Source organism: Protopterus annectens, chromosome 6.part0 (assembly GCF_019279795.1).
Source record: "Protopterus annectens isolate FY-2018-M chromosome 6.part0, PAN1.0, whole genome shotgun sequence".
Taxonomy (NCBI): Eukaryota; Metazoa; Chordata; order Ceratodontiformes; family Protopteridae; genus Protopterus; species Protopterus annectens.
In genome coordinates, this window is record NC_056737.1 from 424,781,958 (window position 1) to 424,796,820 (window position 14,863).

General features: G+C 39.1%; 1 protein-coding gene across 5 annotated transcripts in view; it reads right to left on the bottom strand.

Annotated features, from left to right (window-relative positions):
• MTA1 (metastasis associated 1) overlaps positions 1 to 14,863 on the bottom strand; it is a 3,368,231-nt gene that overhangs the window by 2,667,392 nt on the left and 685,976 nt on the right. For all 5 annotated transcript variants that reach the window (XM_044074165.1, XM_044074166.1, XM_044074164.1 and 2 more), the window contains exon 4: positions 5,712 to 5,838. In XM_044074165.1, the coding sequence (XP_043930100.1) occupies positions 5,712 to 5,838 (127 nt within the window). The remainder of the gene's footprint in view (positions 1 to 5,711; positions 5,839 to 14,863) is intronic.

Genomic DNA, 14,863 nt, shown 5'->3' on the forward strand with positions numbered 1-14,863 from the left:
CTGATCCTACACCTTACATTCTTTCTTCTGTTTTTTGGCACATTTAGTTGCTGCCTGATTTTTATCTACTTCTGGTTTGATTTCCATTCCTACTTGTCGCCAATAAGCTTCTGCTAGATTAAGCAGAGAAGTCACCTTAAGATTTATTCTCCTCGTGTTTCAAAACTTTCACTACATTTGGGTCTTGTGAAGTCAGCAACTGTGTGGAGTCCCACGAGTGCAGATCTATACAGATAATCAATTTCAAAGAGGCCCATCCCTCCTTTGAAACCGGAAATATATAATCTTGATATGCACTAATTTTTATAAATCATTTGGTGAGCATGACGCATCCTTCTTGTTTTCCTATCTAATCTATCCAACACGTTTTGGGGACAGTCATTCACTCTGAAACTAAGTTAGGACAGGAAGAGCAAATTGGTTTATACCTTGGATTTTGTTCCTAGATGTCAGTGCTGTTTTCAGGGTTTAAGTATTCTAAAGTATTCCTTACTAAGTTTTACTTGCATTTGTTTATGTTTTATTGTTGATCCTTCATCAATTCCCAAATATTTATACACTCCTTACTCAAGTTCTTTTACATCATATTCTTGTCCCAAACTGATGTTTTCCTGATGCTGCAGTTTTCCTGCTTTAAAGGTTGCATTTGCACATTTATCAAGACCAAATGACATTTTTGTATCATCTGAAAAAGTTTTGACAACTTGCAGTTGTGCTTTCAGTTCCTCATCTGATGAGCTATACAGTTTTAAATCGACAAAGAGAAGGTGATAAGTCTTTACACTTTGTTGTTTTCTAGGAGCCAGAATATAGCCATGGCCTAAGATGTTGAGTAAACAGCTTAATGGATTAAGTGCAAGGCAGAATAGTAATGGTGACAGAGTCACCCTGATATATCCCCCTCTGAATTGTTATCCCTGGGATAACAATTTGTCCTTTATCATGACTTAACTGCAAAGTGGTCTACCACTGTTTCATGGTCACTATAACGTAGTCTATCAGTGTGCGGTGCCATCTTATACATTTGTAAGCACTCCTATCCATGAATGAGGGATACTATCAAATGCTTTTTTGTAGTCAATACATGCCATACTTAGATTCTTCTCCTTTTTACAGTTTTCCACTATGACTTTAACAACAAATGATCCTTTGTTCCATGTGACTTTCTTTTATTGCCCTTTTGTTCTACTGCCATAATTGAGTTTTCTTCGAAATGACTATAAACTCGGTCGGCATCAATTCCAGTATATAGTTTATACGTCGTCAGAAGTAAGTTATTGGTCTATAATTTTTAGGGTAGCTTGCAGGTTCACTCAAGTAGGAGCACTGTTTTTCCTGTTAACCAGGTTGGCGTCTGTTCTGAGTGCACATATAAATAGTTCTTACTTGTGGCTAAATCTTCGTACAAAGATGTTAATACCTTTAACCAGATTTAGGTACTGCATCTGGGCCTGGGGTTTTCCAATTAGAGGCTTTTCTTAACTATGTTTCAATCTATCGAGCTGCTACTTCATCCAATTTTATATCATGTACCTTTAAACTTCTTATTCTTTCTTTTACTACTTCTATCCATTTATCATCTTTGTTATGTTCCACAGGATCTTCATAGATACTTCCCCAAAATGCATCTCTTTCTTCTTTTTTTGGCGGTCTTTCAATTCCTTTTACCTTTTTTCCCAGTTTTCTATAAAACCTTTTTGGGTCATCAATAAATTGCTCATTTTGCACTTTCCCTTTATATTTAGCTTCGTATCTTCTAAGTTTTTCCACCTGTGTTGAAATTTTTACTTTAATATTTGCGATAGTGCATGATGGATCCTGGTCTGTTCTAATATTGAGCATTGCTTTTGTCACATCTATCTTTCTTAGTATTTTTGTTGATCTATTCCCTCTTCCTTTTGCGGACTGTGCGGTGAAGCAGATGCATGGAGAGATTAGTTACATTAAACATGATATTCATGCTGGTCTGTAATTGTTTAACAGACTTCAGTATGCTAGACAGTCTCAAAGTATTCATTGTTTGTTTTGTTAGATCCCTTTGGATCAGTTCTTATGGGTTAAGTAAGTTGACATTCTCTCAGCTAAAGTGCCCGAGTTGTTGACCTGCTTTCCCATCATGTCGATCATCCTGGATTCTTTGCCAAGGGGATGGACAGGTGTAGACTCTCTAGTGATTCTGATATGGAGGTGGGTATCCTGGAGGTCCAAAAAGCACATTCAGTCCTGCTACACAGGGAAGGACTGGTATATACATATTTATGCTGTTTAGATTCAATAGTGGTACGAGGCTCCTTCTCTTTTCTGGCAGTTAAAAGAGCATGGGGTAAACTCAAGACAACTTCTGGTCTGATTCACTGCTTGGATGGCTCTTTTGTACAGGATTACAACATCCACCCTTTTGCCATTTCTTTCTGACAAGGTGGGATGGTCGAGTAAGGGTCAGTGGTACAAGGATTATGCAAAAGGGAATTCCGCAACCTCTTGATAGGACTGCCCCAATCCATCGCTGCTTCGTGATCAAGTTCCAAAGCAGACAAATGGAGGAATAGAACCCCCCCCCCGACTATTCCAGAAGTGGGCTGTTGGGCAATACCCTCAAGGCTGCTGCTGACCACTCATGGATGGGTCATGGTTACCCAATGACTGCCTAGGACCCTTTCTTCTGGAAATTACCCTCAAAATTAGGGCTCTTTTTGCATCCTACTGCTGTTTCTGCTGGTGTGCCATACCCCAGCAAGCAAGCACTGTCAGTAGCTAAAATGTTACCAGACCTGCCTTTAGTGCTGGAAGACTGAATTGTGGGTTCTATTCCTACACCAGGTGCTTGGCATCATTAAAAATAAAGACAATGCAATGCAGCACTGGGAGGAGTGCTACATCCTGAGTATGCCATTCTTGGGATAAAACATTAAACCAAAGTCTCATCTGCCCAAGCTGGAATCAGCTCAGGTGGTCATAAAACATCCTATGCCACTTACAGATTGACTTCTCCACATTCCCTGAGGCAAAAGAAATGTAAATCTCGCATACCCTAACTTTAGGCACAACAAACATGGTACTTGAAATGGGGAAGTCGTAAAAGTCATCTCGGTAAAGTCAGTTAAACAAGAGCCACACATAATGGTTGCATTGGACAAGCTCTGAATTGCATTACAATGAATGTATAATCATGAGGCTTCCATAATGCTGAAGGCCTCAACATGAGGGAATAACAGAGAAATTACATTTTCTGGAAAGCCAGAGGATACAGCTGCTTATTTTGGAAATGGCGCTACTACATACAAATCCTCTCACTCACACTGGTGGCTACTTTTACAATATCTGACAGCAGTTGCACCAAAAAAGGCCTGCTAGTTAGACCTGAATATCTTGTGTTCTGCAGTGCTCTCAGTGTTGAGAGAATGCCAGGTGAGTGGGCCAACCAACTCTTACTGGGGTACCATCTAAAACACTTCTCCCAAACTTTGGGAGATCACAGGGATGCTGAAAATTGGTATCCTCCTCCCAACATCAGTAGTGGAGGATTCTGTATGTGAATCACTGTGTTTCTTTTTCACGTGGACTTCCAAGTTAATTGCTGAATGTAAGGATTCCAGAAAATGAGGAATACTTGTTTCTGAGCTGAAAATGTCTTGAGGAGTGGCTGAAGGTCCTGGGTTCTCTTTGTCCTGCTGAACTGACTACACAGCTGTGAGTGCAGTCAAGGACCTTCCTGGTGGCACAGACAATGCCAACATCATAGAAGGTATGACACTGGCAGGTATGACAGCAAAGACTGCTGCAGACTTAATATCGAGATTGGCGTTGCCAAGCCCACCAGAGCCAAACATTCTGGTGTTAGGTACAACTGTTATCACATCAGCACCAAAAGAGTCAGGGTCACTGCCAGTATTGATGTCCTAAATCAAACACAGAGTTGAAAGCCACTATCAAGCCTAGAAGATCCAATATCAGAAGCAGCAGCAGAATCACCACCATATTTTGTAAGTGAATTAACAATACTTTATACTGAAAGTCAAAACATCTACTGAGATACTCAAGGCAGAGAACAATATTGAAGCCTCAGCTATCAAAAGCAGGATGTGGCACCCACTCACTATAAATGGTCAAGACCTGCCTCTCTGGTAATGGAGCCAAGAACTTTGGAACCTAAAGGAATATAGCTGATGCCCAGGGTTTTAGACAGAAAGCAGAAATGGATTCCCTGTTCCCGACACAAAAGATAGAGGAACGGGCACCAGCAGCCTACTCTGCCTTAACAATGACTGGAAATCTTCTCTAGCCGGATTCTAACAAGACAAGGGTTGAGGCTTGCTTTGGTAAAGGCTTCAGGGCTGAGGACTTTACTGCAAAATTAAAGCAAAGCAGCACCCTTATAAAGTCTAGGATCAAATAAATAGCAAACTCTGTACCTCTGAGGTTTGATGAAGAAAAATAACCCCTCTCTACATTAGGAACAAAAACCTTTTTAGCAAGAGGCTTCACTTCTAGTTGACCTCAGCTTTTAAAGAGGAAGAAAGATGGAGAAGAAACACAAAGCCTCTTAGGCAACTGTATGTTTTTTTTTCCTGGATGAGGAACTCTGGGGAAGGCCTTACTGCAGAAGATTCTCCTGAATGACTAGATGCAGACTAAGCTGTAAGGGTCTGCCCATACAAATATCACCTTAGTTGGTCTTGCTTATGCCCAACTGTTGAAGTAAACAGATCCCCAACAGAAATTTCATACAATGACTTTCATCCAAACAAATCTCAAGCTCATGATTACTCTGTACACAAAACATCATCCCACAAGGGCACTTATGGAAAGAGCAGTCCATTTTAATGACAGCCACCCAAACACCTCACAAAAAGATTGAGAGAGAGAGAATGAGAATAAATGCATTCATAAAAAAGTTCAGAAGACTTTGTTTTTAAAGAACAAAGCCATCCGATAAGACAGACCAATGTCTGGACAGGTAAAGTTTAAATATGGCAGAAAAACATGTCAAAATAGTTTCTGGAAAACAACTAAGAAAGGTAAAAATAGTGATCAATAAAGGAACATTGCAAACTGCTAAACACCAACAGTTCTCAACTGTCCCAGACTTTGCAGAAAAATCCCTTACCTTCTGTTATATGTATGCCCCGTCCCTTGTAAAACTGTACACTGAAGATTACAGCAGCATACTTAATCTTTAGAAAACACCAGCAGATACAAATATAATAAAGCAATATATATCACAAGTGAAGTAACAGTACTATTCAGACAGTGTCCCCCTCTATTTTTTTTTTCCTTTCTCCCCTGTTCTTTTCTCAACTAAAGAAAAAGAAAATATTTCAGTTATCAAACGCAGCCAGAGACCACTTTAGGATCCATACCAACTAAAGCACAGCAACAAAGATATGGATGAGCTAGGTTCCATAGTGCAAGAAAGAGGAGGAATTCTGGCAGCCTGGGAAAGTTTTAGCTGCTGAGCAGATATACCTGCAGTCTTATTCTTGATTGCTACTGAAGACGGATCAATACTTACCAGACAAGAGTGCTAGGGGTGTGTGTAGCAGTCACAGGTATTAAGACAACAGACCTGGATGAAGGTCTTGATAGTACAATTAAAGGCATACAAGAAGAAAGACAAGTTTATATACATTCATGTTTACTCCTGGCACCAGAATGAGCAATGCTAGTAGAAATAAGATGATTTAAATCAGTTGTCCAGCAGATAAACTTACCTAATGTGTGTGGCAGGTAATGACTCCAACTGTCGTGACAAGAAGAGCTCTCTATGTCGGAGTTGGTGTTTTTGCTTTTCTGACAATTCCATCATATCTGGAGGCTCCATTTCTTCTTCCAGTTCACCTAACAAATAACAATTAAAAACAATTTGGTAAACAAGTTATAGTAGTAGCCATTATCAAATACAATTTTAATCTTTGTCATTATTTAACTATGATACAATAGTACAATGAATACTAGAGAAAATAAAAAGCTACTAACAAGCAAAAACACTGAAGCAGTGGGATAAAGAACTGAGGTAGGACTACAAGTGAAAAAGCATAAGGGGCCAGCAATTTTCTGGAGCAACTGGTAATCATAATTATGTAAATCAAACATTAAACTCAACTTTGCAAATAAATTAATAAAGTAACTGTCTCCCACAACCTGTAATTGTGAGCTAATTAACCTATAAATACATGAAAATCTAGATTATACAATAGAAACCATCATTACAAACCAATTGGTGTACTAAAGAGGTACAACATTTGTACCACTTAGGGGACTGAATACTTGCAAGGCTAGACAGCACAGGCTTTTAAGTTACATATTGCCCTGTTTAGTGCACTGCTACAAACAATGGATATTACTGTAACTCAAGACGCAAGGACAAAGGTACACTTAAGCGCTATTGAACTAGTCACCTCACGTGTAAAAAATGTGGGTAACAATATCTCAAACTGCAGAATATCTGACCATCACAAAGACAACTGTGCACTTCTCTTTCAGGGAAGGAGATGACAGTGCATAAAATAACAGTAGGTCTTGATGAGCTGGCTCAGCCTTAACAGCAGCACTAGTGCCAACAAGAAAGTACAGCTGTGTAATTTAACTTACAATAATAGTAAGTGTTCTAACAGATCACTGTTGCAGTAACCTAAGCTATTCAGTTTATATCTTGCAAGGGACATGACCAATGGGCCCAACTTATCAAAGCTGAAGGTAGTGCATACACGACCAATAATACCAAAAAACAAGGAAGACGAGGTCCAGCCGACAGAAGTTTATTCACAACGTACCATGCACCATAACATTGACCTAGGTCAATTTCAGATACCTCCCCCTGATATAGCATATCCTCCAAACAGAGATCAATATTTCTATATGCTATATTAATCGCGTTTAAACTTACTTCAGTGTAAGTATCCTCCAAAAGCATTGACATCATAAGACTAATATAGTCACATTTATCTACGATCACCACACCATAGGTTCATAGATTGGTACTAGGCTAACTACCCTTGTGGGCCATTTCAAGACTAGCCAGTTACCCCATGTGAGAATCAAACCCTGCACCTTGTGTCTGTAAGGTAAACGCCTTAAACATTAAGCCATCCTCCCACCCTTATCTGGCTTCATAATTCGAATATTCCCCATTTGACTCAAATTTTCCATTAATAAATACTCAGCCTCTGTCATATTACTGTATGTTTTTTGCTTTTACCTTTTAAAATACTGCCTTATATCAAATGCACACAATTTTTCAAACATGGCCACCATAAAATTCAAAGGCGGGTTGAAAACGCTAGGTTTAACCAACTTCTGATTATTACCCATATCGTTACAGTTATCAGTATGCTCAAACAAAACCTTAAGATTCACTTTTCTCGTGAATAATTTCAAGTCAATAAGTGAATCAACAAGGTTTCCCCTCCAAGGAACAAAACTGAATCCCTTCGAAAAGAAATTAACATATTCAGCACCTAAAACAACACTAGAATAATTATATAATTTAAAATCCCCCATACTGTTTACTGTTACAGTGGGGCTGCTCAAAACCACATGACTGAAAGAACCTGCCATATCACAATTTAAGACATTGTAACCAAAACTGTTGCTACCACTAGTGTGTTGCATACCATCCACATTCGTTTCCTCATCGGTGTGTGTGTGTCAAAAACAGCAACTGGCATGCCATTACTTTCCTGTTTGTTAAAATTGTGTCCTAATGTTTTAGTTAACACCCCACTACCGGTTCCATCTACAATATCATCCCCATCTATAAAACAACAAGGTGGTGAATGCATCGTCATAGAAGCACTGGTACAAGTATTTGGTGCCATACCAGCATCTTCCTCTAAGATATTATGTATACTTAAATTAAGCAATGCATTATCATTCAACACTTTACTTGTATAGGTTGAAGCATAAACATTTTCTTCACAATTATGTCCAGTGTTGACAGAAACATCCGGGCTAAAATGGTCCTCACCATCGCAAACGCAATCTTCCCCAGTACAATTATCCAATTGCTCAAATACCACCTCAGGTATACTCATTTCATGGTTAATGAAAGAATTGGAGACAAAAAAGTTGTCAATGTGCGTCAAGTCTTTGTGACTAAAGTACATTGATGTGCTACACAATAATACATCAGATAAAGTATATGTTCCAGTTTTGATCCGGTCAAAAGTACATTCTGTGATCTCAGTTAATTTTGGACACTTATCGGTTGAAAAAGTTAAATCATCACTTAAACAGTCCCGTAAAGAACCGCTGCCTATTTTCGCTGTCTCCACCCACCTCTCTGAACACTGCTGGTGCCATGAAATCCCTTTGGGCGTGCCCCCATCCGGGCATTTTCATCTCCCTCGTATGGATGGTCTCTGTTCCGGATCCCCTCTGAACGCCTCACGAACTCAAGTTCATCTAGCAAGGCTTCAATTTTAGCTTTATTGTATTTAATCATAATCTCCATTATGTTCAAACCAGTTTTGTTAAACAGTTCATGCAGCTCTTTAATCATATTATTATTACCATCACACCCATTCGGGTATCTCCATACACGTAAACCTTTCGGCACCATACCAAGCTCTATGTTTTTGTTCAGGTAACTATTTTCGAGCTGTGTTCTTTTAAGCTTAAATAATCTGGTTTCAAACATTTTTAATGATTCATTCATAGATTTACCTTGTTTGTTTTTTGTCAGGTTCTCAACATTACAGTCACCTTCAAAGGTAAAAAGATTAGCTTTCCAATGCTCACTATTAAAGGCATTGGGCTGATTGTCCGCAGCATTACAGCGCATATTAGGTGGTTGCCCTTTAAGTGTACCAGCTGTGTTGCTGGAATCAAGTCCAACTACAATTGATGGTTTAGGAGTAGCTTGGGTAAGTGGCAACCCCAAACTCCCCAAAAACGGAGTAGCATATGTTGTAGGTTCTCGGTTCATTAGTGTTTTAATTAGAGCCGAATGCTCTTGTAATTGTTCATTGATCCGCTGCAATAAACAACCAATGTCAGCCGGGGAACCCTCGCTCTCCATGAAGACAAACAATGAACGTTTTAACAAAACTGGTTTGAACATAATGGAGATTATGATTAAATACAATAAAGCTAAAATTGAAGCCTTGCTAGATGAACTTGAGTCCATCAACGAGAACATCAGAAAGGATCTTTTATTTGACCACTATTACACAAATTATATTAATATTGTGCACGATGTAGACCACAGTTGTGATGTTATCTACAATAAGAAACTAAAGAAAATACAAGAGATACTAAGATGTATGAAATTGGGAGCGTATACCCGAAGTCCAAGAAACTGCCTAGTCGGCATGGTAACACCAATAGGGATGTACGTTTACACAACAACGTTGAAACGGATGACATCATCTCACCCGCGGAGCACGAAAGCTATAATAACTTCAACTATGGTAGCAGGAGCCCTTTAGAGGAGGGTGTGAGGCGTTCAGAGAGGATCCGGAACAGAGACCATCCATACGAGGGAGACGAAAATGCCCGGATGGGGGCACGCCCAAAGGGATTTCATGGCACCAGCAGTGCTCAGAGAGGTGGGTGGAGACAGCGAAAATAGGCAGCGGTTCTTTACGGGACTGCTTAGTAAGTGATGATTTAACTTTTTCAACCGATAAGTGTCCAAAATTAACTGAGATCACAGAATGTACTTTTGACCGGATCAAAACTGGAACAGATACTTTATCTGATGTATTATTGTGTAGCACATCAATGTACTTTAGTCACAAAGACTTGACGCACATTGACAACTTTTTTGTCTCCAATTCTTTCATTAACCATGAAATGAGTATACCTGAGGTGGTATTTGAGCAACTGGATAATTGTACTGGGGAAGATTGCGTTTGCGATGGTGAGGACCATTTTAGCCCGGATGTTTCTGTCAACACTGGACATAATTCTGAAGAAAATGTTTATGCTTCAACCTATACAAGTAAAGTGTTGAATGATAATGCATTGCTTAATTTAAGTATACATAATATCTTAGAGGAAGATGCGGGTATGGCACCAAATACTTGTACCAGTGCTTCTATGATGATGCATTCACCACCTTGTTGTTTTATAGATGGGGATGATATTGTAGATGGAACTGGTAGTGGGGTGTTAACTAAAACATTAGGACACAATTTTAACAAACAGGAAAGTAATGGCATGCCAGTTGCTGTTTTTGACACACACACACCGATGAGGAAACGAATGTGGATGGTATGCAACACACTAGTGGTAGCAACAGTTTTGGTTACAATGTCTTAAATTGTGATATGGCAGGTTCTTTCAGTCATGTGGTTTTGAGCAGCCCCACTGTAACAGTAAACAGTATGGGGGATTTTAAATTATATAATTATTCTAGTGTTGTTTTAGGTGCTGAATATGTTAATTTCTTTTCGAAGGGATTCAATTTTGTTCCTTGTAGGAGGGAAAACCTTGTTGATTCATTTATTGACTTGAAATTATTCACGAGAAAAGTGAATCTTAAGGTTTTGTTTGAGCATACTGATAACTGTAACGATATGGGTAATAATCAGAAGTTGGTTAAACCTAGGGTTTTCAACCCGCCTTTGAATTTTATGGTGGCCATGTTTGAAAAATTGTGTGCATTTGATATAAGGCAGTATTTTAAAAGGCAAAAGCAAAAAAACATACAGTAACATGACAGAGGCTGAGTATTTATTAATGGAAAATTTGAGTCAAATGGGGAATATTCGAATTATGAAGCCCGATAAGGGTAATGGTGTGGTGATCGTAGATAAATGTGACTATATTAGTCTTATGATGTCAATGCTTTTGGAGGATACTTACACTGAAGTAAGTTTAAACGAGATTAATATAGCATATAGAAATATTGATCTCTGTTGAAGGATATGCTATATCAGGGGGAGGTATATGAAATTGACCTAGGTCAATGTTATGGTGCATGGTACGTTGTGAATAAACTTCTGTCGGCTGGACCTCGTCTTCCTTGTTTTTTGGTATTATAACTTATCAAAGCTAAACAGCGCACAACAACTGTCAGGAGTTCGAAAAAAGTACCATCTAAAAAGCATATAAGCAATAGGTTCAGAACTTTCTTGTCCCATGAAGGGAAGGAACAAAATGCTAGGTATTGTAAAACAGGTGCAACTATATACACAAAGGTATATACATCCACACCATGGAAGAAGAAAAAAAGGCCAAAAATGACAAAAGGTTGGAGAGGACATCTACTGCAACAGTCATACGCTGGAACATCTACAATCATAGCAAGTTAACTTACAATAACTAAACCAATCACTGCAGCAAAATAAAACAATATAAAACTTTATTCAGGTAAGTGCTTTCATGCTCTTAAGAGCAATTCTTCAGACCAAATGAAACAATAGTAAAATTAACCCTACAAATAATCCACACAACAATAAAGATTAAAAATCACATGAGAAAAAAAAATGAGGTTCATAGGTTGGTACTAGGCTATTGGCCCTAGGCAAGCCTAGCCATAACAATTCCCTGGCTATTTCTTCCCACAATATTTACTTCAGTACAGATAAGAATAACTTAAATCAACTAGGTGTTTTAAGAAATGGTTTTAAAAGGACCTTGCCGTTGAGACCAGGAAATCTATCAGACTGCAGTTTAATAATCCACCGAATTTCATGTTGATCTGTAATACTCCTAAAATCTCCAAGGTGTGCACTTTCATATAAGCACTCCCAACACCTTAAACAGATGTGTGGGACCATTTTCCTGTGTGTGTGCTTAGCCAACACATTCCTTAAATCTAACTTCCTAATCACTGTGACATGTTCCCTAATTCTCTCTCTTAACGTTCTATTCATCTTTCCTTTATAGAAAGACAAGCATGAATCACAGCAAGCTACATATACCACATTCTGTGTAGAGCAATCAGCTAGCTCTAATTATAAAGTCTTGCTCAATGGTGTGGTGTCTAAAGTGACTAGCTGGATCTATAAAGGAGCAATAATTGTATTTCCCACAAGCTACCGTGCCTGTTTCTTCAACTCTCCCAGTGTCTTTGTTACTACCACAACACAGTAGCCTTTTTAAAGGCTTCTTGTTCCTGAAAGAAAAATGTGGGTGATCACCCACAAGCCCCCTTGATCTTAAAACAAACCAATTAATTTTAATGATATTACAGAATATATCCACGTTACTATACTGCAGTGTAAAATTAACCCTTGATGTAACTGTGCTCATCTTAGTGCTGGTAATCATTTGGCTGTTATCTGAGAAGTAGAGTTGATCACGATCACTGGTAAGCTTCCTAGTATCAACGCCCATACCCTCTACTACTTTGACAATGAACCCCCTTTCACTAAACTCTTGCTGAAGTACATTAAGGTCAGACTCAAAAATATTATCAGCATTATCTAACCCAGAAAATCTCATCCCCTGTCCCCTTAACACATTCTTAAAAACTCGGGAGGGATGTACACTATCCCTCCTAAGGGTTGTACTAGCGTAACTGGGTTTCCTATATAATCTGGTATTAAAAACACCATTTTCAGTTCTATGGACTTCAACATCCAAAACATCTATAGTGCTTGAAGAACTTTTAAGAGTGAACCTCAGTAACAAAGTTGTGCTATGCAAATAATCAAACTCCTGTAAAACTTCCCCTAGTCTAATCATAAAAAAATATGTCATCCATGAATCTCCTAAAAAGTCTAATGTAATGAGAGAATCTGTTCCCATTGAGATCAAAAGTATCCTCCCAATGGACCATAACTAAACTGGCATAACTATTAGTGCAGGGCATTGCCCATGGCTATGCCCTGCTTCTGCCAATAACATTGTCCTTCAAACAAAAAGACATTATTTTCTAGAATTAATTTAGTTAAAAAACAAATCAATTTTATTTTCCTAGAACTGAAACGACTATGTTTCTCTAAGAACAAACAAATAAAAACAAGACCTATATCATTAGGAATCTTTGTAAAAAGTGAGTGTACATCTAAAGTGATAAACAAGGGTCAAAAACATTGCCATCATTCACACAAGTGAATAAATCTTGCAAAAACTGTTTAGTCTCTCTCAGAATAGTGGGGGATGAATCCACCAAAGGTCTCAGTTCTCTCTCTACATAAATCAAAAGGGGTTCCGTTAGCCATCCCCTACCCATTACAATTTTGTCTCATCAGTGGTCTATATTGGTTCTTGTGTAATTTCAATAATCCATGTAAAATAGGTATAATAGTCATATTAAAGTAATTAAATAAATCCAATGAAATCGTATTAGACAAACATTCATTCAATATCCTGTGCACGGAATCAGTTAAAGACTCTACATTACACAGACTAATAAATTCATAAACCTTCTCGTCAACCAGCATTTCACCCATCAAATCCAGATAAAACCTTCTGTCCATGAAAACTAATGCCCCACTTTTATCTGCTTAGTAAAATTATGTTCAGAGGATGAAGTTGCTGCCTTAGAGTCCACCCCTTTCCAGAAAGCCATAGCAGAAGCTAAAGTCCTGGGTGTAATGGGCCTTAACCCTGATTAGAAAAGTACAGTTGTGTACCTACCATAAATGCAGATGTTCAAGCGTATTCACTGTTGCAGTCATTACAATTGGGTTATCCTGCTGGCAGGCTACCCGCAGTCGGCCTGAATTCCAAAGTCCTGGTTCGGTGTCGGTTGCTGTCGCCTCCTCCCTGAGGTCAGTGCACGAGGGGTATAAAAGATGCAGCAGACACCATTTTCTTCAGTTTTTCTTGCCCCAGATGTCAGGTGCCCCCAAAAGGGTAGGCTAATTTATGCCAATAAACATGCATGCAGTAAAGTAAAACTCTACCTTCATCAATAAGCAAATACACCACATAGGTTGTATAGAATAGAGAAGTACAGATAAGGCCCAGCAAAGGAAAGGGGAATGGTGGGTGGGTAACCTGGACTTGCGACAGTGAATACACTCGAACATCTACATTTATGGTAGGTACACAACTGTACTATGTTCATCGTGTTTCACTGTTGCAGTCAATACAACTGGGTAGAATCCCAAAGCTAAGGTTGGGCGGCTGGGGCTAAATAGGATTAGGAGAGGCTATGAGGCCCTGCAGAACTGCAGTGGCAAAGCCTTCTCTAGATTTAGAGTAGAGAGGTAAGTGATAGTGCTTTGTAAAAGTATGCACTGAACTCCAAGTTGCAGCCTCTAAGATATCTTTGGTTGGTACTCCTCTGAGGAAGGCTGCTGAAGTGGCTGCTGCTCTGGTTGAATGTGGCCTAATGCCCTTAGGCACTGATTCGCCATGCTGTGAATAGCAGAAATGAATGCAGTGGCCTATCCATTTTGAAATAGTCTGCTTTGAGATAGCCTTTCCTTGTGATCCTGCAGCATATGCCACTAGAAGTTGCTCAGTCTGTCTGAAAGCTTTGGTTCTGTCCAAGTAGAAGCATAGCTGCCTGTAAATGTCCAAAGAATGCAGAAGTCTCTCACCCTTATTCTGTGGGTTTGGATAAAAGGTAGGCAAATAAACTGTTTGATTCAGAGCCACACTGGACACTACCTTAGGCATAAATATTGGGTTTGTCCTCAGAGAAACCCTGTCCTGATGGAAAATGATAAAGGGTTCCACAGCCATGAGTGCCTGTAACTCTGAGACTCGTCTTGCAGAGGTTATTGCTAGCAGCAGAGCTGTTTTCCAAGATAAGAATTTTATATCCGCTGTAGAGGCTGGCTCAAAAGGAGGCAGTGTGAGTTTTTCCAAGACATAATTTAGGTCCCATGGGTATTGGCGCTCTCCTTGGAGGTCTTATGTTTTTGGCCCCTCTGAGGTACTGCCTTAGTTATGGATGAGAAAATAGAGGTGGCTCTGTATTGTAGTGAGCTGAAATGGCAGAGGCATGAATCTTAAT